The 24,670-nt window shown below is 37.7% G+C and overlaps 1 protein-coding gene across 1 annotated transcript in view; it reads left to right on the top strand.

The window, feature by feature from the left end:
* Positions 1-24,670, top strand: part of LOC142053104 (cadherin-6) — a 47,768-nt gene that overhangs the window by 11,853 nt on the left and 11,245 nt on the right. The window contains exons 2-7 of the mRNA XM_075084224.1: positions 10,479-10,773; positions 12,272-12,391; positions 14,434-14,601; positions 16,161-16,348; positions 17,842-18,095; positions 23,748-23,884. Of these exons, the coding sequence (XP_074940325.1) occupies positions 10,479-10,773; positions 12,272-12,391; positions 14,434-14,601; positions 16,161-16,348; positions 17,842-18,095; positions 23,748-23,884 (1,162 nt within the window). The remainder of the gene's footprint in view (positions 1-10,478; positions 10,774-12,271; positions 12,392-14,433; positions 14,602-16,160; positions 16,349-17,841; positions 18,096-23,747; positions 23,885-24,670) is intronic.

The following is a 24,670-nucleotide window of genomic DNA, read 5'->3' as shown; positions in this document are numbered from 1 at the left end:
TAAAACAAAATTATTTGTACAGCTCTTTATGGCTTTCAAGGATTCAAAGGCTTGAATTTTCATTCCTGATCACTGAAGTGTATACACTAGGTAAGAAAATAACTTCTAATCTCTCCTAATCTTCTGCTTAGATATTCATGTAAGAGAGTTTTTTAATGTACCTGAGCTAGGCTATGACAAGTCTCGGGGGGGCTAAGTCCTTTATGGCTTTTAGTAAGTGAATGCTGAAGCCTCAACTAAGCCCATTCCTCATGTCTACCAGGTACTGTTGCTACCACACAGTTTGAAACATTGGCAAAAGGGGATTATGTCAGTATGACAAAGAAATGACGGATGCTGAAATACGTGGACCAAAAAGTATAAAACAGGTTTTTTTAAACTGCCTTGGCCTTCCTTAAGGGAACAACCAGATCTCCACGCTTTTGTGACCGTAACTGCAGAAATCTGTACAATGCTCTTTTGTTACCATCACTACAGTTTAGCTGGATAGGGCTCTTTAATCTTTCAGACAAAGCCATAATGAAAACCAACTGCAGTAACTAAAACGGGGAAAATTCAGTTTACATCCAAGGATTTTTTTTTTTTTTAGTGAGAGGTCAGTTATTGCTCAGAAGCAGAATTGTTTTGAGTTCCTTAGAGTCTAAAAGTAAGATTGGCTGTCTTTCGTACTGTTATACAGTAGTTCAAAAAGTGAGAAGTTTGATAAAAGAACATGAAATTCAAGGGCCTGTATGTATAGAAATCAGACTTGACACCACAGTCTCTTGTGCCTTATAAATTAAAGACCTGTTTGTCTTTGTAAAGGCAAACTTTGCAAATTCCTGCTATAATTGTGCTTAGAGATAATAGGAAGAGGAACGAATTAAACTGCATTACCTTGGAAGAGCTGAGCAGCACTCAGCTCAGGAGACCATGAAGACACCTTTGCCTAGTTTGCGGCTTTGCTAAATATTCATTAAGATCTGATAACGAGTTGCCTCTAGAGAGAAGGGCCAACAGAAAAAGGGACCTTTCTAGTTTGACGTACTGCAGTGGCTGACAAAAGTTCTTGTGGCATTGTCCCCGTTTAATCAAAATGAAGAGCAGCAGCAGCTGGGGAACCCATGAGGGAAAAGACTCGATAGGCCCTAGGCAATGTTGAAAGGATTGACACTTTTCAACTGATTTTTTGCAAAGCTGATTAGCTGTGGCTGCATGTTTGCACTTCGGGTTAGAAAACCCATTTGTGGTTTTGAAGGGTGAGTAATAAAGGTGTGAGTCACCAGAGTATGGATGTTTATTCTTAGCATCAAACATTTAAAATGGAACAACAGGTTCCCAGCTACTGTTGGGCCAGCCTATTCCATAAGCCAAGGATCACAACATCAGCCAAACTGCTGTCCCTGTCTATCTCAAGCCATGCGGCCTCACATACAGCCCTCACGAAAAAAGAGAATGAAAGGAGCCTTCCAGCCAGCCTGGAGGGTGTGAGCTTAGAGGCTCCAAAGTGAGAGCACTTTGCCTCTTGTCCCTGGTCTAATGACAAATTCTAATTCTAATGTCCTTTATACTCTATGTCTTACTCCTTTCTTTCATTTTCTTTTTTTTTTTTTTAACTACAGTGCCCTATACTCTTATTAAATTTTGCCTTTTCTATGTTTCATTTGTATATTTTGAAGTCAGGTGCCACCATCTTTTATTCTCAGTTTGCTTTTGGAGTGCCTGGTTGCTTCTGAATCTTGAAATGTTCTTAGTGCTTTTTGGTCCATTTATTTCCTGAAGTTGTTCAGCAGCACAAAACTGTTTTTTACCTTCTCTTGGTGTCGTTCATGTACAGGGAATAATGACACTATTTTGAAAGTGAATGAGAAAGATCACTGACATTTTGATACTCTCAAGAAACAGAAAGATAGCATCACCCTGGTGGGTTTTTTTTCTAGGTGGTCTTTTCTTACTCCTGTAGTTCTTGTTATCAGGACAATCTTTTTTTGCAGTTGATAATCCTGTAACTGAACACTTCTATCTGACATCTAGCTTTTTTTCCCATTTGCAGTGGGTGCCATTTTAGCATTTTTTTCTCTTTTTTTTGCATCTCACAGATTTTTTTTCATGAAAACCTCAGGGTTAGAGCTAAGAACCAGTACTTAGGTTAAAAGGGGCCCTTAGAGAGCATTATTGTTTTATGCTTTCCCTGGCATACTCTGAGGTGGTTATCTTAATAAACTATTCCATTTGCATTTTAGTAGTCTGAGTATTGGATCCCTGTATCCTTTACTAATTTCTTTTTTTTTTTTTTTACTGAGTTTTTCTTTTAATATACCTGATTCCATGCAATCAGGGCTGGTGCAGTTTCTTTAAAAAATAGTTGCAGATATTAATTTTGTATAAAAACATGGTCTGTTATGTATTGTTATATTAATAGGATTCCACAGCTGATTGAGCACGGGTTTAAAGTATTTCTGGTTCTGCTATACAAGCTCTTATAAACAAAACCCAAAAAAGGAAGCACAACGGAAATAGGATATAATAAATTTTCCAATAACTCGAAGAAACCCACACCCCAAAATGCAGAAATCTCATATAACCTCAGTAATTATTCAGCGCTGTATTGCATTAATTTACTACAGATTTAATGTTTGCATGCCTGATTTCAGTACTGAATCTTATCCTTTGTTGTTGACCTGAATATCCTACAGGAAGAAAAGGACATTCTTCAAAATGGAAGGAATAGAAACAGGATAAAAATTCTTGAAATAGGAGTTATTTAAAAAAAAAACCTAAATACCCAATGAATGGTCATAAATTAGAAACAGCAAAAGAAGATAAAAACCTGAGTGTTTTAGTTAGTCATGGGATGACAGGAAGAAGCTAGTTTGATACGACAATGAAAACGGCGAATGTTTGTACTCATTTCTAATAGTGATAGGAAAATATTAATATCTTTGTTCAAAGACCTGTGTCCATTCATACAAAAGGAAGGCCAATCGAAATGCAGCAATTACAGAAAAATTACTAGGATCATCAGCCCTTCATATTTGGCCTTCTCTTCACTGGGTCTTTTTGAATCCACTTGACTTGAAAACGAAAGACTGAGACTGTAAACAGGATTCCAGCTGAGGACTCAGAGGTGCCTATTTTGCAAGCGAAGACTGTATATTGGCTGGTAGCCTATCAAAGAAAACTAATGAGAGCATATGGAATTATTATCTATAAATGTTGGATGAGGAAGAATGGATATATGTGGGATGCAGTTCTTAAAACAGAAAAACAATGCTGGCACAAGAACAGCACATCTAATCTGGGAAACAAGATCCTTTCTATACACCAGAGGGGCAATTTCTTCAAGTAGGAACTGTGTACCTGTTGCACCTTTTTCTTCACTAGGCGTAGTGGGAAGGAAGCAAGTTAAAACTTCACTAACAAACTGAAACACTCAGGAATCAGTCACACAGAGCAGTATTCAGGTTTACTGTATTAGCTGTAGTATAGTAACTATACTTACTGTAGTAAACTAGTCACTTATAGTTAATTAAGTATTCTATAAACAGTGACATCTGTAAGGTCAAGAAAGTGATGAACAACAAAGACTCCATCTTTCTCCCACTGTCCTCCAAATTCTTTTTTAACACCTATCTTGCCATTTCTAACAGAAATTTAAGCTACATTTTGGAAATGGTGGTCCATAAGGGTAGGTACCTAAGTCTTGACATAATTTTCCAGATATCTGACCTGAGCAGAAAACTAGATTCAGCACTTTAGCCTCTTTCTCCCTCCATTAGCCTCCTCTAAATAATGTGTAAGTCAATTAACCACTTTCAATTACATTTTATAGGCGAGTAAAGGTATCAAAAAAATTGATCTCATATACAGTTTGGGAGAACAGTAGCTGCATAAGGCAAATAAATCTACATTGTGCCTTTACTCTCTGGTCAGATGGCTGTTCCATAAATACATATATAAGCCTCCACAAACTACAGCCCATGCTATTTCTTCTCCAGCCAGTATTTAGGGAACACAAGAAGTAGCAGCATTCTGCAGTTTTTGAAGAGGTTTTGAAGACATGGGCTGGAGCAGGAAGTATAACATACCATGCAGTGGGCTAAGGGAGAGCAGGAGGCTTTCCCTTAGGGGTGAGTCAGATAGAGAGCTTGGAAGGAACCAGAGCCTAGCGTAATTGAGGCCATAAGAACATGGCACACATGTCCATAGGAAATCTGTCGTTTCTGGTGATGCTGCATCTTGCTGTAGATCTTGTGGGATGCCTGTTTAGAAGAAAGGATCTTTTATGGCTTGAAATGAACTATCTGTGTAGGTGTTTACACTGATGATACATGATATCGTGTGTGTATATGTAAGTATATGGAACACATATATAGTGGTTTGGGGGCATTTTTTGTGGATTAGGGAGAAGTCTATAATTAGACTCCAGCAAAATATACATAGATACTTATTACCTAATGTGCAAAGAACCAGAGTCACCAAGTGGAATAAAAACTTTGGTGCTGATTATTTGACGATATTGATGGTGTTGATTATGATATTAACCGAGGAGGTTGGTTGATGCTATAGGGAGGGATACAGAGCACCAGAAGAGACAGGGAAGACTGCAAAGTTATTATTATTCTGAAATAGAAACTGTGTGTAGTATTATAGTATTAGCAGTCTCATTTTGAGTGCTTCAGATTTTCTGAATGCTGTAGCATTGCACTGCATAACCTCAAGCAATATATGTAGTTGAATTTGTTCATTACTAGACAGAACTCTGCTGTTTGGATCTGTTCAATTTGGAGTGAGATCATGTGATATGAAATCTGCCAAGTGTAAACCCATGATTCTCTTTGTTAGCTACCTACCAACTGCCTACTTACTATTTTAATAATTGGTCTCTATTTCATTATTGTGTTAGGAGACAAAAAATGTGACCACAGCAAGTCCAGAATGGGAAATTCCTGTTATAAATACAAACAAATAATAAGACTCAACAGGCAGTTTATTCGCGGATAATTGTAGGTTGATCGTTCAGTGTGTACACCCCAAGGTCAATTGACTGTGATCTTTACAGAGATTCAGTAACTGCTCTGAAATTCAGCAAGTAGGGTGTTACATTCACAACAGAAAACAGAACCTGGTCTGTAGGATGGATAGAAAACCATCTTACCCACAAAATTGGCAGGTATCATAACTAGCAATATGACATTAGTGGGAGCTAAACTGCAATTTACAGCCATCTTGCATAACCTAAAGCCACTTCATAAATGAGATTAACTATGCTGTTTAAATAAGTGTTATAGAGTGAGGTAGAGGAGCAATGTTATTTCATTCTGGAGAATATCCACAGTCTGCAATTTAAAATTTTTGGAATTTAATTACCACAGCTATAAAAGTACATTTTCAGTGCAACCTTGTTACAAGTACGTGTGCTAGAAAGCCGTTTCTCTCTAACATATTCCATCTAAACACACAAAAAAGTTAGTGCTTAGCCATAACCTATTTAAATATATGGGATCTCACTTTCATTATACAGTTTTGGTATTGCTGTTTCATACAGTTTCATATCAAGGTGAATTTAGTATGGTTAGAAAAGGACCCTGAGGCACTGCCAGCCCTGACTGTCCCTGCCCACCCATGAGGCTCACCCCACCTGCCCATGGCCCAGGACCCCATGTCAGATCCCTGGGGCTCCCCCCACCTGCCAGGCCCTGCCATCACCCACCTGGGGAGCCGCCATCCCTCACCTCTGTTCAAACACACTCACACTGCTTCTTTTGGAAGTACTACCGACATTTTGTAGTATAGCTCTTGGCTTCATAATACCAGACAGGCAGTAATGAGTTGTACAACTTAATGCCAATTAGATCTGCTGATTTCACGCCATATCAGTTTATAGTCTTATTGCAAAAACACATAAAAGACGCCCTTAAATTCTTCCCACATGCTTTGCTGAAGTAATTCCTGTGTGTGTAACATGGGTCCAAGTCAAATTTTAAAGCCCTGGTAAAATTTTCCTAGAGTGTAGTTTTAAAAATGAAGCAATACTATCTATTGGAGATGAACAAAAGTGGTGTCAATATATTCACTTTGGAGTTAAAAGAAAAATGCTCACTATACAAATACTTTGAGCAGAGGTTTCACTTGCCTTTTCATCATGCTAAAGACACCCCATTGACACTGCCCTTGGCACTTTTGGGGGACTCTGCTAAAGACACTGAGGAGAAGGATGCTATTCCAGATGGTGGCTAATTTGAAAATAGAAACAAGAACTCTCCATTTAAAGTAGTTATGTATGTGACAACAAGCAGAATGCCAAATACAGGCAGCTAATGCTGCAGTCCTGCATGCACTTTAAACACCTCTTCCTGGATGCATGAAGCGTACCCTGTTTTCAGGCAGCTGTATTTGAATGTTTTGGGCCAGGACATTTAGGAGGGGCAGAAGAAAGACAGAGGCTGGAGAGTTTTATCTGACTGTAGGTCATTAAAGGCAAACCAGATGGTTCACTTAACAGTGGTATTAAAGTAAAATGAGTAAAAGTATGCCTAGGGCATAGTAAAATCTTTAATTTGTCATTCATCCTCAGCCTTAGCCAGTGATTGATGGACAATTTCACAGAAGTGTCCAGATTAGATTCTGAATGAATCAATTTACTGTAATATTAATACAGCACAATTGCTGATGCATTTACTTTTTATTACATAGACTTACTTCCTCACAATTTTGCTTACCTTTGGGGTATTGCTCAGTTCAGTCACCACTGAGTTCCTATGGAAATAAAAAAAATCTACCTTTACGTAGAGTCCTAAAAACCTTTGTCTGAAGTAATATTGTCTTGAGGAATAATAATATGATACAGCCCAGATGGCATGAGCACTGTGTCCCAAGATGCTTTATTCTATCCCATGACTATCTGCCATGGCCCATTTATCTGACCAACTTTATGCAGAGGATAATAGACACTCTTTTGCAACTTGGGTTAGCAATCAGAGTGAAGCTATAATATCTTGCATTGGCTAGGATAGGTCCTGCTAAAAGCATCTGCAGTATACTTTATGCTCATATCTCATCACAGCAAACTTCATCTGCCCGTGAGGTGTCTGAGTAGTGAAAAATAACTTTGACTTAAAAGGAAAGCGGGGGTGGGTATTATTACACATTTCATCTTCATAGCCTAACAATGGTGTTAAGGTTTATATACAAAACCATCAACTGTATTTTTAAGTGAATATCACATCCAGGCCCTTCTTTTGGCCTCAGCTTGCACCATTTATTTCTCCTTTAATTTTATACCCAACTTATATTTTTTTAATTTGGTTACAGTAGCAATTTCCCCCTTCATATAGGTCACACAGATAAACTATTGCTTCCAAGATAAACTGACACTGAAGAAAAAATAAAATAGATTATTGTCTTTACCTGGATAAAACTTTTCTACCAGGCACACAGTCAAGGACAGATAACATAAACTAAAATAATAAATCAGTTTTTTGGATATTTTCCGTACAAGTGAATGTTACAAATTTATCATCTGTGAGAAACTTCTCTAGAGGTCTGCTTGTTTTTTCTGATATATAAAAACATTTTTTTTCTGAAATGAAGGGAACAAAATCCAAACTATTTTGGCCCAGCTATAAAGCAGTTGATGCTGATGTTGTGATATAGGCCTATCCAACAAAATCCCTGATGACAAGCAGTTAGAAAACTATCCTAGTTTACTGAAATAAAACAGACTGTAATCATACCTTTTGAGACCCTTTGTGAACCAAGTTCTTGAGGCCACACATGATGACACACTCACTGTAAGTTCAATGTTGATTTGAAGAGCAGGCACTCAGCCAGCCTTAGCTCTATGTAATATACACCAATACGTAGGACATGACCTCCCCCAGGTCTCGCTCTCACAGTACATAATCCACAGACAGTCTGGCCAACTGAACACTGTCTTCTCTTAGGAAAGCTGTAAAACTAAAGGTATTGAAGCTGGAAAGGATCTTGTCAGAGGGAATGTTTGTTTACAAAAGTTATTGCTTTTGCTGAAGGGCTAGAGATCGAACCTTTGATGAAGATCACTTCATTCTCAATACTGATGAGTCATTACACTGAGATGTACTTTGGCTTGATATCCAAAGTCACAGTTGATCTTACACAGGTGGATTAATTGTGGAGGAGGAGTGGAAATTTCATAAACTATGGACTTGAAAAAAGCACACAAGTTTCCATTTTCAGCTCTTTAGGTGGTCTGGGTTGGGTAAACAATATTATAGAAGACAATTCCCAGTGGTTCCAACACCTTTTCTAGCTTGACCTTTTTTTGCTACCTTGTTCACTGAAACGAGGTTTAATTAAAATGATGATGATAAAAAAAAGTTTGGGAGTTCAGCCTATAACAAGTCTCACAACAGCACTATTCCATGATTCATATGAATTAATGGCAGTCTGCTACCAAGAGCAGTTTTTGTCCCAATATGATACAGAAGAAGCTAAAGATGCTTTCAAGGCAAACAAAAGTTGAATTCTGAGTTTCAAAAACAGAAGTCTTTTCATGCCTCTTCTGTTGCAGGTTGCCTTTGAGGGAGTTTATACTCAAATATCCTACTGAAATTACTTTCCACGGTAGACTTCTAGTCTAATTTCTTAAAAGGCAGGTTTAACAGATATTTGTCAGAGGCTGTAGTTATATCTAGTAAATCATATCATTCCCTTGGCCCTATTGCTGAGTGTATTGTCCAACTGAATGGGACTCAGGAGACCTGAACTCTATCCCAGGTTCCAAGAGTACCCTTCTGAGAAACTTCAAGTTTGTTACCCAAAAAACAGAGCAAATGGTACTGACTACTTTTGTGAAGGGTTTTGAGATCTGCTTATGAAAATGCTGCATAAAAGCTACTTATTGGTATTCTTATTATCAAGAGAAAGGGCTCTGTGCAAAATTACATGGAATGTCCATATTCTCTCTGAAGGAGAAAAATAAGAAGAGTGCCTCAGCACACCTGCTAACGATTAAACATGCGACAGTTCTGATATTTTGTATTATTGTACACTTTTGGAATGTGTGGTGACAAAGTTTTGCCCTTGAAGGTACACTTGTTGCATGGAGCATGCGTTCTGTAGGGACCATACACATAAGCACATATAGTGGAGCACTGTGCCATCAAGTGGGTTGTCAGTAGGCTGCCAGCATAGCACTGATCTGGGCAGAAAGTTGGAGGAAGGCCAAAACATTGACCAGAAGGTCATGCTGAAAGCTGCCCTTCCAGCATGGATGGGGATAGCCAAGCATTGGTAAAGTCTACGGCAAGATTTTCTATTTTCTTTCAACCTATAAATGTTTCTCTTCTACAAACCATCAGCCATCCAGCAATGCTAAGTACTTTGCCTGATAGTCAACTAGATAATTTTTTTCTAACTTCTACGCAGGAAAAGGGAAGCAAAGACCTCGTTGAGAAAGTCCAGCTCTCCTGACTTATAAACATGTCATTTCTATGAAATCAACAATTTCCCAGAATCTGCTACCTAATAGAGTCACTTTTTCCATTAATTTTGTCACCTATGTCCTGACATTAAAAACCATTTCAATGTCTTTAAGTTTCATATTTTAAATTTTTATTTTCTCTAATGTAACAACAAAATAAATTGTAGTTGATTAGCCTTGTTTTTAAGGCCAGGATAGATAAATAAGCCTATACCAAAGAAATAGCCATGAGAGTATGATTTAATCAGTCATACCTTGTGTGTGAGCTAAGCAGCATTTCAAGAGACGCAGAAATCTGCTGGGAAAAAAAGGTGATTATTTGGGCAGCTCATGCTTTGTATGCTAATTACCATCATTCTCTTCTTTCCCTGCCCCCACCATGTTTCAGCTTGGTCCATGTCCCTTTGGATAAGGCAACTGATCTCCTCATTCCCAGTGCTGGAATGGTCTAGTATGCCTGCCTGCCTCTGCTCTTAATTTGCCACATCTGCAAATGCATGTATTTATCTGCTATTTTTGTATGTATTTAGTATGTTATTATGTTGTGCACTGTGTGGTATTTTATATAATGTCCATGGGATGTAAGAGCAGAGCATCCAAAACTTAAATTCAAGAAGTGGCTGACCTGGCCACTTTTTAATTGTTTTCTTACTGCAATTCCTGAATACAATGTTTTTCCACTGTAAGATCTCACTGTCCTACCTATTCCTAGGATTCCACCTAAGCTACTAGCATTTAGACCTGACTGATGTATGCTTAGCTTGGGAAAGTGATCTGCAGCTTCAGTTCATGGTTTTTCTCAGGCAACTTCTTACAATATTGCAGACATTTCAATTCCAACATGAAGACACAACTAGCAATTCACTGCTTCTCTGTGGTATCACCTCATTTCCCAAAAGCAGTGTACAGCCTTTTGGCTGGGTATTACTAATAGTAAAGCATGTATCATAGTATCAGTTAAAGTATCTAAAATTGTGTCTCAATAATTTATTTTCCTTTTTTGTTTTTTTTTTTATTCCCATTTCACCACCAGCTGCATTCAGACCAGGATAAAGGAGATGGATCACTTAAGTACATCCTTTCTGGAGATGGAGCAGGAGACCTCTTCATTATCAATGAAAACACTGGTGACATCCAGGCCACAAAGAGACTAGACAGGGAAGAAAAGCCCGTATACATACTCCGTGCCCAGGCTATAAACAGGAGGACTGGAAGACCAGTGGAACCAGAATCTGAGTTCATCATTAAGATCCATGATATCAATGACAATGAGCCAATGTTTACAAAGGACGTTTACAATGCCAGCATTCCCGAAATGTCAGATGTTGGTAGGTGCTAACTAATAATTGATTTCAGTGTCTGGTCTGGGTTCTTTCTATGAACTTAATGAAGGGCCCAGAGTTTACAGGCATTGAATACAGACGTCTGCTGATTGAGTCTGGAGTAAAAGCAACTCAGCCATTAAAAAAAAAAAAATCTAAATCCAGGAGAATAGTGACAAAAGTTTGCTGGAATCAGAGGTGTCAGCTGAGAGAAACACACTCCCTCTGTTGTACCACAAAAAAATGCAAGTTAATACAATCTAGTTTAGCTCACAGTGAAAGTGAGCTGAGCTAAGCTGTGTTACATGACATCTGAAAGAGTTTAACATACTTTGTTAACATGATTTAGTAGCAGTGTAATAATGTGGAAATCCATGGTCACCTAAGCGTGTCCATACCACCCCTAGGTCTGTTCAGCAACCCTTCTTTAGTTCAGGAGGGTAAAAAAATGGAAAAGGGCAGGTGCAGAAGTGGTTTTACACACTTCAGGAATGAAAACTGTCACCCGAGTCAACCTGTCACTGATTCTAAGATATGCCATTTACTTCCTATGACCTTTGTTGCTCTTTTCATGCAAAAGAAAAAAGCTCCAAAGTCCACTGAAGTTCATTGAAATCTTTCTATTGACTTAAAAAGTATCAATCTGTAAGAATCAATCAATAAAAGAAAATAACTTCTTTGAAATATGATTTAAGATTGCCTCTTTTCCAGTGAAGTTGACAGGTTTTCATTCTTTGTCTCTGATTCTTAGGGAGGTCATTTTGATTTCTTTGTCAGACAGCGATGGATGGTTAAACTACAAGAAGCATATTTCTAATCTGAAATAATATCCAGGGAGAGAAGCATTAATTAATCATAATCAAGAATAAGTTTAAAATAAAGCTCAAGCAATGTGAAAATAAAGACTTCGGGGCATACTCTCTCCTCTCATTCATGGGACTTGTCACATGGATGAAACCTTGTCTGGTGAAAAGAGAACATAATATTCACATTTTAATATGTGAAGTGAATACTTTATTCACAAATCTGTTTTAAATGCTAAAACCTAAGCTCATTTTTTATGTTTGTTAACACTTTGCCTGGGATTCAATACCATTTCTTTCTCTAGAAGACATATGAAAAAACAGATTTACATTCCTATAACAAACACCTTACAGGCATGAGTAAATTTGCAAAAGTATATTCTTGACCTAGATTCAAATTCTGAATGCTTTCAATATCTGGGGAAGGGTGCATTTCTGATTTCTTCATAAGAAATATGGTGAAGAGTCTACATATCCAATCAATAACTGTGTATTTTAATGAACTGAGAATAAGCCAACTATCATTTTGGGTTTTTATCTATGTCCTTTATGAAGAGAGAAACTTCTACAAAATAAGAATATCCCTAACTTTTTGCCACAAGTTTGACCTGAAATTGAACTATGCTTTTTCTACATCATAAACTGTCTTGGCCATGAAAAAAAACCAGTGGATTTTTATTTTATCTAATTTATCATTGCAGGTACCTTTGTTGTGCAAGTCACCGCAACTGATGCCGATGATCCTACATATGGGAACAGTGCTAAAGTTGTCTACAGCATTCTCCAGGGACAACCATATTTCTCTGTTGAATCTGAGACAGGTCAGGGGACCTTATCTGTCATTCTGTGACAATGTCTGTAATTTAATATGACATACTAAGCCAAGCTAGGACATATTAAATGAAAACTTCAAAGAGATTACTCAGTGCAAAATCTGACAAACTTAATAGAGCAATACATCTGTAAACATAACACCTACGTAATTTTAATCTTACCAGCAAAGTCTAATAAATACAATTAGTACTGCATGTGAACCAGTTTTCAATCATTTTTAACAAGCAGTGGGTAGAGTGACTGCTATGGATGCTTAAATTAAACCAAATAGGTTCGCTTTTACAAGAAAACGAGAAACAGGTGGGTGTGGAAAAAAAGTGCTTAATCCTCATAGATCTTCATAATGGCTAAATTAAGACTGAGGGTTTGTTCAGGTGGGGTTTTCATTTTTTTTTCTCCTTCTGCTTCTTCAAAACTTGTTTAAAGTAATTATAATTTCTGTACATCTGCAACATAACACTTTAATGCTAATTTTGTGAAAGAAATCTTAATTAAGAATAATGATAGAAAAGGTAAAATTGGCTGTTACGCTACAGTAGAAGATCACAAATAGAATCTGAAAGTTCTGAGTTCTGTTTTTGGAAGATGTTTAAATTATACACAGTGACTGAAATTTTTTATGGGCTGAATAACAGACAGCTTTGGAACCTGCGCATATAAAACATATGAATTCGGGCTGACTGAATTTGTACGATTGACTATCTGACTACATAGATAATCTCTTCTCAAGATTTATAACAAACTCCTCCAAAAATCAAAAAGGGTTCTCAAGAATCTCCTTAAATGGGAACATCCATTGTGATAGGTTGCTGGAAGCTAGGGAAATCAGTCCTCCTCAGCATCCTTACAGGAGAGGAATGGATTATCCCAGACAATTAATCAGGTTTAACATTGTTTCTTAAATAAATCTTAGAGTCTGAGGCAGGGAAAATGAGGGAGAGATTAGATGTCTCAGAGAAAAACCTGAGGTGAAAAAAATGTACATAATTCTAAAAAGAGGGAGAGCCAAGATCAAAGGGAGCTTTCCTTCAAGCATAAGGTATTAGGTACTACAAGCAAGGACTTTTCAACTGATGCACTCACTCTGACTTGGACAGTACAGTATGTGCTCTTTTATCTAGAGTTATAATAAGGATAATGTAGCTGGAAGTTCACCAGTAATAATCTTTTAGCAAGAAGGTTGTATGGGGCACAGAGGGGAAGCAAGGTAAACCACAGGCTTGATCTTCCTGCATGGAAATCAATTGAAAAACTCCTAGAGTGAAATAAGTCTCTGTCGAAGCTGCTGTGAATTTTGCCATGGATTTCAGTACTTGAATTTCACCCTTTTTGCCTACAAAGGAGTCAGTACTTAGCCTTAAGAGACCCAGTGAGAATGCAAACATTTTGCTTCATGGTAAATCTGAATGATTGAATTTCAATAGGAGTTGGCTTCATAACTGATATTTGTGCCTTTGAAGAAGGAAGTGACTGGCAAAATTGCTTCCACCAATGTATAAATAGAACTATATATACTTGGGCATGCTTGGATGCTCACAATTTTCTTAATTAATTTCTCTTCTCCCATTTAATGTTGTTGTATTACCTCTTTAATGATGTCTTGCTGAAGTTACCTTTTTTTTTCTTTAAACCACGTCTGTCAAAATAAAAATAGTGACAGAACAGGAGAGAAAAGTTGGAGCATAATATAATGAACAAAGAGCCTTTTTCCAGTTCAGTGAGAGACTTTAGCATGGAACTGAAAGGGGGTAAACAGTTATGTAAAATAACACAGCTCACAAAAGGTAGAACATCTTTCTGGGGATTCCACTAATATTGTGTCTGTCACACAGGCAGCAGCCTTAGATATGATATGACAAGTCTGTAATTTAATGTGCCATCTCATAACAGTAAATATTTGTGCTGGGCAAAGTTTACTTATTACACAGAGTGTTTTGTTCTTTAGGCTGTGGGGTTTTTTTAATAAGGATTTCTGTCAAAGTCAGTACCTTATTTGTGAATTCCCCCTCTTTAATTTTCATGTTTTCAGGCATTATTAAAACTGCTTTGCTAAACATGGACCGTGAAAACAGGGAGCAATACCAAGTGGTCATCCAGGCTAAGGACATGGGAGGCCAGATGGGCGGATTATCAGGAACAACAACTGTGAACATCACATTGACTGACGTAAATGACAATCCACCTCGCTTCCCCCAGAGTATGAAATATTTACATTCTATATCTTTACAGTAAAATGGACAAAGTAAAATTGTTTTACCTCAGATATTGTTTCTGCTGTCATGAACTTACTAAGTATCAGACTTCATTTAAGGAAGAAAAAGACAACACACAAGCAAGCAATAGGATCATGCTAAGGTTAATTGCAATAACTGGGAAACATATCTTTAATATTCTTACTCCCATTGCAGTAGATAGTCTGAGAGGTGAATTACTGTACAGAAACATTATTTTACCTACCCATTAAATAGTTTTGACTGATATAATCTGTATTTCTTGACCATTATCATTTCTACTAGGCCTTGTCTTTGGCTGTGTTTAAAGATATTTGTCCTAATCTAACATATTTAAGTTTTGAAACATATTTATTTAAGTACGTAAAATGTTCCCAAGTGCAATTCTATCAAAATGAACACTTAAACCAAGGAAGCATTTCCCTCAATGCATTTTCCTATATTCTTTGCATACAGAAACAAAAGCATGTACATAAATACACCAGATATTTCTGTCTATTTCCCTTCCCCGTCTCAGATCACTTGGTAGATATCTCTGTAATATTTAAGGGAATCACTTGAGCCAGATCCCTTAGAAAGTGATTTCTATTAATGACCACTCATGGCCATAAGTGATTCAAAGTGATTCAGCTTTCATGAACTTCTCTTTCTCTCTTTTTCCTTCCTTCTCGTTCCCTCTTTTTCCTTCCTTCTCTCTTGCTTTCTTTTCTTCCTTCTTTGTCTCTCTTCTTTTTTGCATTGTCTGACCACTGCTCTGTGTGTGATGTGTGTGTATCACAGTGTCAGTGTGTGTCAAAGTCAAGAGCAGCTGTTAGAGAAAATAATTGCAGATACTATCAGACAAATCAGCAAGCTTTGGCAGTTAAGTCACTGGGAAATGTACTGGAAGCAACTTGTCATTTAAGTTCAAAGTCTGTTCTTAGCTGTGGGCAAAGTGTTTCCATTTAAATTAGAGCAACGTAAGAGAAAATATAGCACTCTGCCTCCAATGAATTAATTATACATCTCTGGACATAAGTGTCTACAATATAAAAACCAAAGATACAGCTTCATAATGACAACATTCCCCAAGTAGAGCTTTTTCAGAGGAGAATTCAATGTAGCACATTATTAATAGGCATTTCACTGTATTTAGTTTTAGTTTTACTAAGCTGCATTGGCCTCTGGCAGTTCTTAATATTTGTCTTTTGGCCTCAAGACATTTTTCATATACAACTTTGATACGGCCAACAGAGACCCTGATACTGTCTCTAGACAGTATCCCTGTCTAGGAAGGGGCATATGTTGCAAAAGAAATATGTACGTAGGAAAACTAAATGCTTGTCCTTCATACTAGAAAATAGATAAGTTACTTTTATCCACATGAAAGTAAGGCAGAAGCTGAAGACTGTTGCCCCAGGAAGGCCTGAAGACACAGCGACCCTCTAATTCATCTCTGCATGCCCAGCATGGACAGTGGGCTGAGAGATGGTGTCCAAAGTACAAAGAGACTGACTGACAAAGTTTCCTTCTCTGTCTGCTGTAGGCACGTACCAGTTCAGAGCTCCTGAGTCTATGCCACCTGACTCACCAGTTGGCAGGATAAGAGCTAATGATGCTGATGTGGACGAAAATGCAGAGATTGAATACAGCATCACTGAGGGGGATGGATATGACATGTTTGGAATTACCACAGACAAGGACACACAGGAAGGAATTATAACTGTCAAAAAGGTATATATCTCAACACACTTAATCCCAGGCTTTGAAATAACAGTCAAAACTTTATCTAGCATATATTTTTATTTTCCATTATATATATAATATATATTATATTTTCAATTTTTAGTTAAACATGTGTTGTTTATTAATTTGAATGCTATCTATTAGGAATCTCTACGTTACCAGGTAAAGTTTCTTTTATACAAGAATAGGGGTCCTTCCTCTTATACCCTCCTTTAACAAACCAATGCACATACTCTGAAGAACCTGAGAGAATAAATAACCTAGGGAGTGGGACAGGACTGAGAAAAAACTCTACAGTCTGAACATATCCACAGAATAACTCAAGGAGGCACCACCATCCAACTGTGATTTTCTCCCTATGGTGCTTACAGTATTTGCTGACTTACTAGAAGGTGCTGTGTTCAGACTACAGAAACAATCAGTATCACATTGCCTATTTTGTACTATCAGAACATGTTGAATTGTATAGCTGTAATGTATTAAAGTACATAGACAAATTTCTTTTGACTTACATTTTATAAAAATGTAATTAATAAATCCATCAGCATGCTTTTGCTTTAGAAAAAAAATCACAGTGCCTTGCTGGATCACAATGGACATCATCTACTAGGTTGCACATTGGCTGTCAGAAAAGGTTTGAGAAATATTATTTACAGTGGGTTATCAGGCAAGCTTGATAAGGTTACAGATATCATCCTCCATCAGTTCAAGTTCAGTCATCACTAGATAGACACTGTGTAGGTTTTCCAAACATGCACTTGTTTGTTGATATCAGTACGACACCTGTCATTACTTGTTTTTTAGGATGATGTCTTCCAGGGGCTGATTATGATATCAGTCTAACTCTTTCTGCATTTCTGTCTGTTGCTGACAGAAGCTGTGAATCTTCTACAACATAATGCAAAAACAGGGTGACTACTCTCTCCCCACATTTCTCCAAGTACTGTAACAAAGTGTTGCTAAACATTGCTTCTTCATACTTTTAACAGAGTGTGATATAGTCATAGCCTATCATAAAATCATGTTTTCCCTCATGGATAGTCCTGACTGTCCAGACACTAGATGTCATGGTGCTTTGTTTTAGTGATGGAACACCAATATTTAAACAAGCAGCTCCTAGAAAATCTTCCCCCCTTTAGTGTATGGTACTTAGGGGCAAGGAATAGACAAGAAAACATAAAAATGCCAAAAATGACAGAATAAAAGGCATGAAGACTTAAGGCTATTTGAGAAGGAAAGATTAACTGATGTTTAGGAGTTCCAGGTATAGAATTCCCTGAAAAAGTGTTTTTTTCTCCACTATATCATCAGTAGCATAGAGCTCTGTCTTTCTCCCTTCTGCTGGCAGTTTACTTCCAGTTCAGCCTCCTGTTATGTGGCACTGCCCTCTCCATGACATTCCCCCATTCATTTGGCTCATCTGGTTGCAAGCCACAGCGATCCCCACAGACCTCTCAAACTTATTTTTTTCCTCTTCCCAGGCATTGGATTTTGAAAATAAAAACCTGTATATTCTGAAAGTGGAAGCTACCAATACTCACGTGGACCCTCGATTCCTCTACCTGGGTCCATTCAAGGACTCAGCTACAGTCAGAATCCAGGTGGAGGATGTGGATGAACCTCCCGTGTTCAGCAGACCAGCATACATAATGGAAGTGAAAGAAGATGTTCCAATAGACAGTGTAATAGGAACGGTAACTGCTCAGGATCCAGATGCTGCCAAGAACCCTGTCAAGTAAGCATAGACTATTTCAGCTTGTGCGTAAAATTTTTACAGCCTTAATTTTGGTTTTTTCATATTAGCACAACACAAAAAAAATTGCTTTTAACAATGAAATTGTTCAGGTATGCTCTAAACATGGAGTATTGTAGATGGTAAATGATCTCTCACAGTTGAGCGTATCTAGGTATGTGTGTCTGTGTTTGCATGGCTCTTGAATCTTGAATTACATCCTACCTTCTTCAGCAACTAAAGTTTGTGGTTATTTCCAGCATGGAAGGATTTACTGTAAAAAGAGCACTAAGAAGTTGTAGTGTTCTCCTTCCACCTTTAACATTTTCCAGTGCAGTGCAGTGCATCCTCTTGGCTATATGACTGGAGGGTGATTCAACAACCCTTTCTTCTCCCATCTGTCCAGACCTGCTTAACGGAGGTCACATTTACTTTGTCTAAACTGCAAGCAGAAATGCCTTAAAAGCAGCTCATGTGCACATACAGACTCTGATCTCACTTGTATCAGTGTCAGATTAGTTAGATAAGAATCAGTCTCATGGACTTCATGAAATACACTTCTCATGAATCAAGTAACTAGTCTTAGAGGAAGTGGACAAAATGTTACGGTTGGAGTAGCTAAACCTAAGCCTTCATTTTTTTTGTTAAATTAACAGCTACATTGTTTCAGTACATTTGTAAACATCCTGGAGTACTTACGTTGGACAGAGTATAAAGGAACTTCTAAATAGTTGTGTGCTTTAATTAAAAGTTCATTGCTAGTGACAAGGCAGTAAGAGGAGGAAATGAAAAATACAGCAATATTAAATCCAGGTCAATTTTCAGCATGTCTCTGGGTTGGGCATCTTGGAAATGCAATAGTAGTCTTAAGATCAAAATAGAACAATTCAGGTTTAATAAAAACCCAGTCCATCAATACTTTGCACTTCTGCAAACAACTACCTTTCATCAAGATACCTTACAATACTTATGAGGCATGAGTAAGTTTTAAGCTCTCTGCTCATCTTGTGAGAGGGGTAAATATTATCGTCTTAATTTCCTAGATGAAGAAACTAAATCTAAAATATTTCTGGCAGAAACCCTCTCTCTTCAGTTTACATGCAATGCCCTGCACATGAATTCTTGTTCAAGACTAAGCCTTCTAATTTTAATTAAGGTTTGTTTTCACTTATGTCATGACTTGCAACAATTATATGGAGTTCTGGACTAGCAGAGCATAGTAACTTAGAGAGCAACATAATGTTTTGCTGACTTTGGCCAGGCCCAGGGACAGAATGAACACCACCTAAAGCATGTCTTCATGGGCATGCTAGCATGAAGATGAAAAATTGGTCAGGGTGACACCCTGGCCCCTTGCAGTCTTCATATGAACCTGCTTTTTTATATCTAATGGCACTGGAGAGTGAGGCGAGTGCTTCCCTCCGCTTCCCTGTGGTGATAACTACAACCATTTGCATTTCACACCAGCACCAGCTCCTAATTAGAAGTGATTTACAGTGCATAGGGATTATGCTGTTCATTGTTGAGTACTGCCTACTGGCTCTTTTCTATTAATTGAGTGTGTGTGCTAAAACTTACCTGTCTTTCAAAGGGCAGTTCTTTAATACAGTGTAGGTACTTTGCATATTAAAGTATCAGATGATTATTAAGCAAAATTTAGCAGAGGTGTCAAAATTGATGCAGTGCAGTAGAAAACTTGTCTCCTTTTTACTCTAATAACATGTAACAATCAAGGTGAAAGGAGAAGAAAAAGAAAAATGAGGAAGATGTTAGAGTAATAGAAATAAACACAGCAAGAAGAAACATGAAAATCAGTAAGAGGGGAAGGAAATTAGTGGGGAGCAGTAGACTGAGATGTTAGCTTGCAATAAGTGTAATTTTATGGTGCTAATATCTTGGGTGTCTCCTGGAACTTAGGGGCACGAGTTGAGTCTGCGTCTTTTTGACAGGATGATTTTTTTTTCCATCATGCAATAGAGATGCTAAATCCGATTTTCACTCTGAGCTTCGAGGAAGATGCAATTAGACTGTATATATATGACTTGTCACTTGCGTGTCAATTTTTCTTGACGGTTAAAAATAAAATCTTTAGACACTTGATATTACAATGAAAACCTTCCATTTTATCCTCTAGTCGAGTGAAGATTTCTCTTTTTAAACAAACTGAGCCGTAACTCTGTTAGATGAAAGCCCCTTTGATCTTCCATTAAAGGAAACCTTCACAATATCATTATGAAAATGCATTATGAAAAATTCACACACACATCCCTTCCTGACCCACAAATCTTCCTGACTTGTGGTTACATTAGACAGCAACCTGCTGAGCGTCAGAAAACAATGAAGCAACAGCAAAATATGAAGCGGATATCTGCCCTGGTTGTAAGAGTGCACAATCATTCATGACCTCCATATTGGCAGAGCTGCATCTCATCAGTCCAGCCCTTATAAATAAGCTTTGCTGTGATGTGACATTAAGAAAATACAAAAATACAGCAGCAGATGTTTGGCTATATTTGAATATGCATCCGTGTGGCGACATTAATACACTCCTGAGTAGCACTCCACTGTCCAGCTGTGTTATAAAAAAAGTTTTGCATTCTGCTTGTGTTCGATGTAAACAGGAATATTATGAACCACTGCATACTAAAAAAAAAAAAGAGTGCTGCAACCGGCACTCCTGTATTGTACATCAGATCTCTTTAAATTGCTAGTTGCGTTTTTTTGCGATAGCAACTCCTCAGAGGCATAATGAAGTTCATCAGTCACTGGAACTGTCTCCCTGCTGTGATTAGATTTACTAAAGTATCCCAGATAAAAATGATCTGCAAACAAATGTAAGGCTTAATTTTGTTTTTGTATTTTACTGACAACGTATTTGCATGTGTTAGGTTCTCTCTTTCTCCCTCCCCTTCTTCCTGTTATGTACAATGGGAGACTGGAATCTACACAGATACCTTTTAACTTCTTAGCTTGTCAGTTCTTCAAGGTCTGAAAGGGATGAAGTCCTGAAATCTGACAAATACACACCAGTAATTTCATTAAATAAATGTAAAAATTAGTTTGATGATGTCCGCTTAATTTTTACTAGGTTATGATCCCTAAGTCAGAATCACCACCAATTCAACATAATTAACAGTCCTTGATCAAAGAGACTGGATTATACAAACTGAGAAACAGAAATGACAGACTAGCTTATTAAAATCATCCTTCTAGACCAGGGTTAATGGTATAATTAGAATATGTTTCAACTTCATTGACCTTGTATGTATTTTCTTTTGGATATGAAGAAATAAAATTTAACATTTCATTAAGAAGCTGTTCTCTGGTTGTCGGGTGGGTTTTTTTTTTTTGTGAGTTTAGCTTTTACAAGGACTTACATTTTAAAATTTTTATTATCTTGAAGAAGTCATCCTCAATGTTACAGCTCTTAGAAAATGTCCAGAAATTTTTTTTTTTTTCATTTCTTCCAGATACTGTACCACAGATTGATTTTGGGAAATCTTACGAAGTAAAGAGGGTGACTACTATATGCCAAGACATTAAAATGTGCTAAGGCAGTAAGATATTTTAAGTCCATTCATAATATGAAGCATGAGTGAAGGCATAGCTAAAGAAAAAAAAAAAAAAAAAGAACAGACAAATGCCTAAAGCTAGTTGCTTACTTAAATATCTTGCTGAATGAGAGCCTGAAACATACTATTACAGTTGGCTGGAACAGCTAATCTATGGAAAATCCTGATATTTAATTTCAAATAGGAATGCAAAACCTAGGTTTACTGCAAAATGGAAATACCAAAGTATTTCAGCTGAAAGATATGGAAATGAGCTACAGAATATCTGAAAAATAATTGAATTCACAAAATACCAGCATAATATCATATAAAAGCCTGAATGAATGAAAGTGAAAATGAAATGTTTACCATATCAAATACATACTTTGTCAAAATATGAGTGTGTCAGACCAGTTTGTATAAACTTGTTTCCATCAAACATTTCAGCTAAGTCAACAAATTCACATGTACTATTTAGATTTGGACAAACAACACAGCTTGCCGGAGCTGTCCCATCAGTTAGCGCTGCATGTTGCGTACCTTCTCACACACTCTCTTCAAGCTGATGGTAACGTTACAATGCTGCATAAAGGAACTAGGTTAGTGACACGACAGCTGACTTCGTGCAGCTGAAATTGTGGTACTTTTAGTCAAGTGACAGCAACAAATAAAAACTAAATCAACTCCTGAAAAACTAGCAAGGAGTGCCTATGCAAGTCCAGCTAAAAAAAGTTAGATTTTTGTGTGAATACCAAGAGAGACATTGAGGTGCTGGAGCGTGTCCAAAGAGGGGCAGTGAAGCTGGTGAAGGGTCTGAAGAGCAGGTTGTATGAGGAGAGGTTGAGGGAATCAGGGTTGTTTATTCTGGTTGTTTATTCCTTTTTCCATGCAAGATCTTTCTCAGAAGTCAAGAGACACTGCACAGCCACTGGGAAATCTGTGCAGAATAAGGGGCATGTCACGCAGCTGCTCCTAGGGCAGAGCACGGAGCTGAAATTTTTCTTCAGCCTCTGCATTCCCTTCAGTCTGCAGTGGCAGTAAAACTCTGCCAGTCATTCTCCTGGCCCAGTTTTTATCTGACTGTGTACCAGCTCAGCCGTATCTTTATCCTTGTCTGGACACAAGGGAGAGCAGTAGCTGCCTTGTATCCATCGACGCCACCTGCAAGGAGACCAAGGGAGCACACTGGGCTTCCTAAGGCTCTGCGCTGGATTATACATCAGCACACATTCAGTCTTGAAACAAGAGCAGAATAATGCAATTGCATTCTTCCCTTCACAACATCAGAGACATATTTCTGTCCAAACCTCCGTAATTAATGCAAGAATTTTCTGTTCATGAGAAACGAAACCAAGTCACAGCTTTTGGATCAGGGTAGCAGCACCCTCTCCTGTGGAGTGGAGAGCTCCATTTTTAAAGCTGGATTCAGTTCAGCAGAAAAAGCAAAAGATCAGATTGAAAATTTGCGTCTGTATTTAGACTCTGAACTTCTCCAGAGCTTGTTAGCATTCATTTTCACATCTAGATACCATCAAGCAGGGCTGAGCATGTTAGTTTTGATGACTTACAGCAAACCTTTATGTGATATGAACTATGGAATACTGAATCGCTGTCCCGCACTGACTTGTTTGGGGGGGCAGTCCTTTTAAATTCTGGGAAGTGAAAGGCAGAAGCATACCCCAGCTGTCAAATTTTATATCAGAAACTATTTGGAACAGTTGAGATATCAAACCATAAAAAGAGGGTTTTATAATGGGAAAGCCAACTTAGCCTTAAAATAAACTTCATCTCTTTCAGGGCACAGACTTCACATTTCTCACTAAAAAATAAAAAAGCTTTGATGATTCTCAGAGGTATGTAAATTCCACAGTAATTCATTTATTCAGTGACAATGCTCCACCTTCTAAATCAAACCTCCAATGTGTCATTATCCAGTAGCTCAGAACTAGCTTTTTGTGTGAGTGTATGAAGACTCTGAAGCCTGCGCTGAAAACAAAAGGCAACCCCATTTACTAGCTGTTTGATGTCTAGTCTTAGAAAATGGTTTAAGAACATAGAAATTAAAAGGAAAGCTTTCTCCTAACCCCTTTCTCTGTATTTACAGGTACTCTGTAGATCGACACACTGATATGGACAGAGTATTCAACATCAATTCAGGAAATGGTTCAATATTCACTTCAAAACCGCTTGACCGGGAAACACTGCTATGGCACAACATTACAGTAATAGCAGCAGAGATCAGTAAGTCAAACCTAAATACCACTGCTGTCCCTGATGTAATGAATTTAACCTTCTAGCTGAGCACGTGAAAAGCATGGCTGGACAGATGTCAGGATATATGGATAGTCCACTCAATACTAATGAAGAAGGGGAAACTCTGCAAGAAGAGGTCTAGAGTTTTGTGTTTACTAGGGACACAGTTCATGAAGAGGTAACTTAGCTGGGCAGGGAGGAAAGGTAACAATTCTGTGTTTTCTAAACAGTAATAGCTATTTTTAGTTTTGAACGTGATTGTTGAATTCTGAAATTGGCATGTGCCAAGCAAGATGGTTTAAAACCAAACTGCATTCCATAGCTGAATTCAGTCTGATCCAGACTGAATATAGCATAGGCTGGATGTTTTAAAGTAAAATTAAGGTGGTTGGGCTGAGCTATATGCCCGGATCTTAATCAGTTTTCAGGATTTCCATTTTTAACTTTTTTCACGTCCTCTGAAATTATGAGCTTTACAGATCAGTCTGTCACTTAGTTTAGGATTGCTCAGAAGAAGTAATCTTGTGATAATACTAGTCATGTTGATTTTAGGAGCAGAAATGCTAGGGAACTAGATAAGGATGTGTATGCTATCATCTTCTTTATTTTAATACATTAACTATAAGCATGTGACATGCTCAAATATTAAGGAACACAATTCTGTTTGCTTTTGCAGAGTCACAGTGCCTGTGATTGTGAAGCATGGCGAAATGGTAGACAGACCTAATATAAACACCAGTTCTATGACTGGCACAAAGTCTTTGTGCAACTCTG

This window comes from Phalacrocorax aristotelis, chromosome 2 (assembly GCF_949628215.1).
Source record: "Phalacrocorax aristotelis chromosome 2, bGulAri2.1, whole genome shotgun sequence".
Classification (NCBI taxonomy): domain Eukaryota; kingdom Metazoa; phylum Chordata; class Aves; order Suliformes; family Phalacrocoracidae; genus Phalacrocorax; species Phalacrocorax aristotelis.
This window is presented reverse-complemented; position numbering and strand designations above follow the sequence as displayed.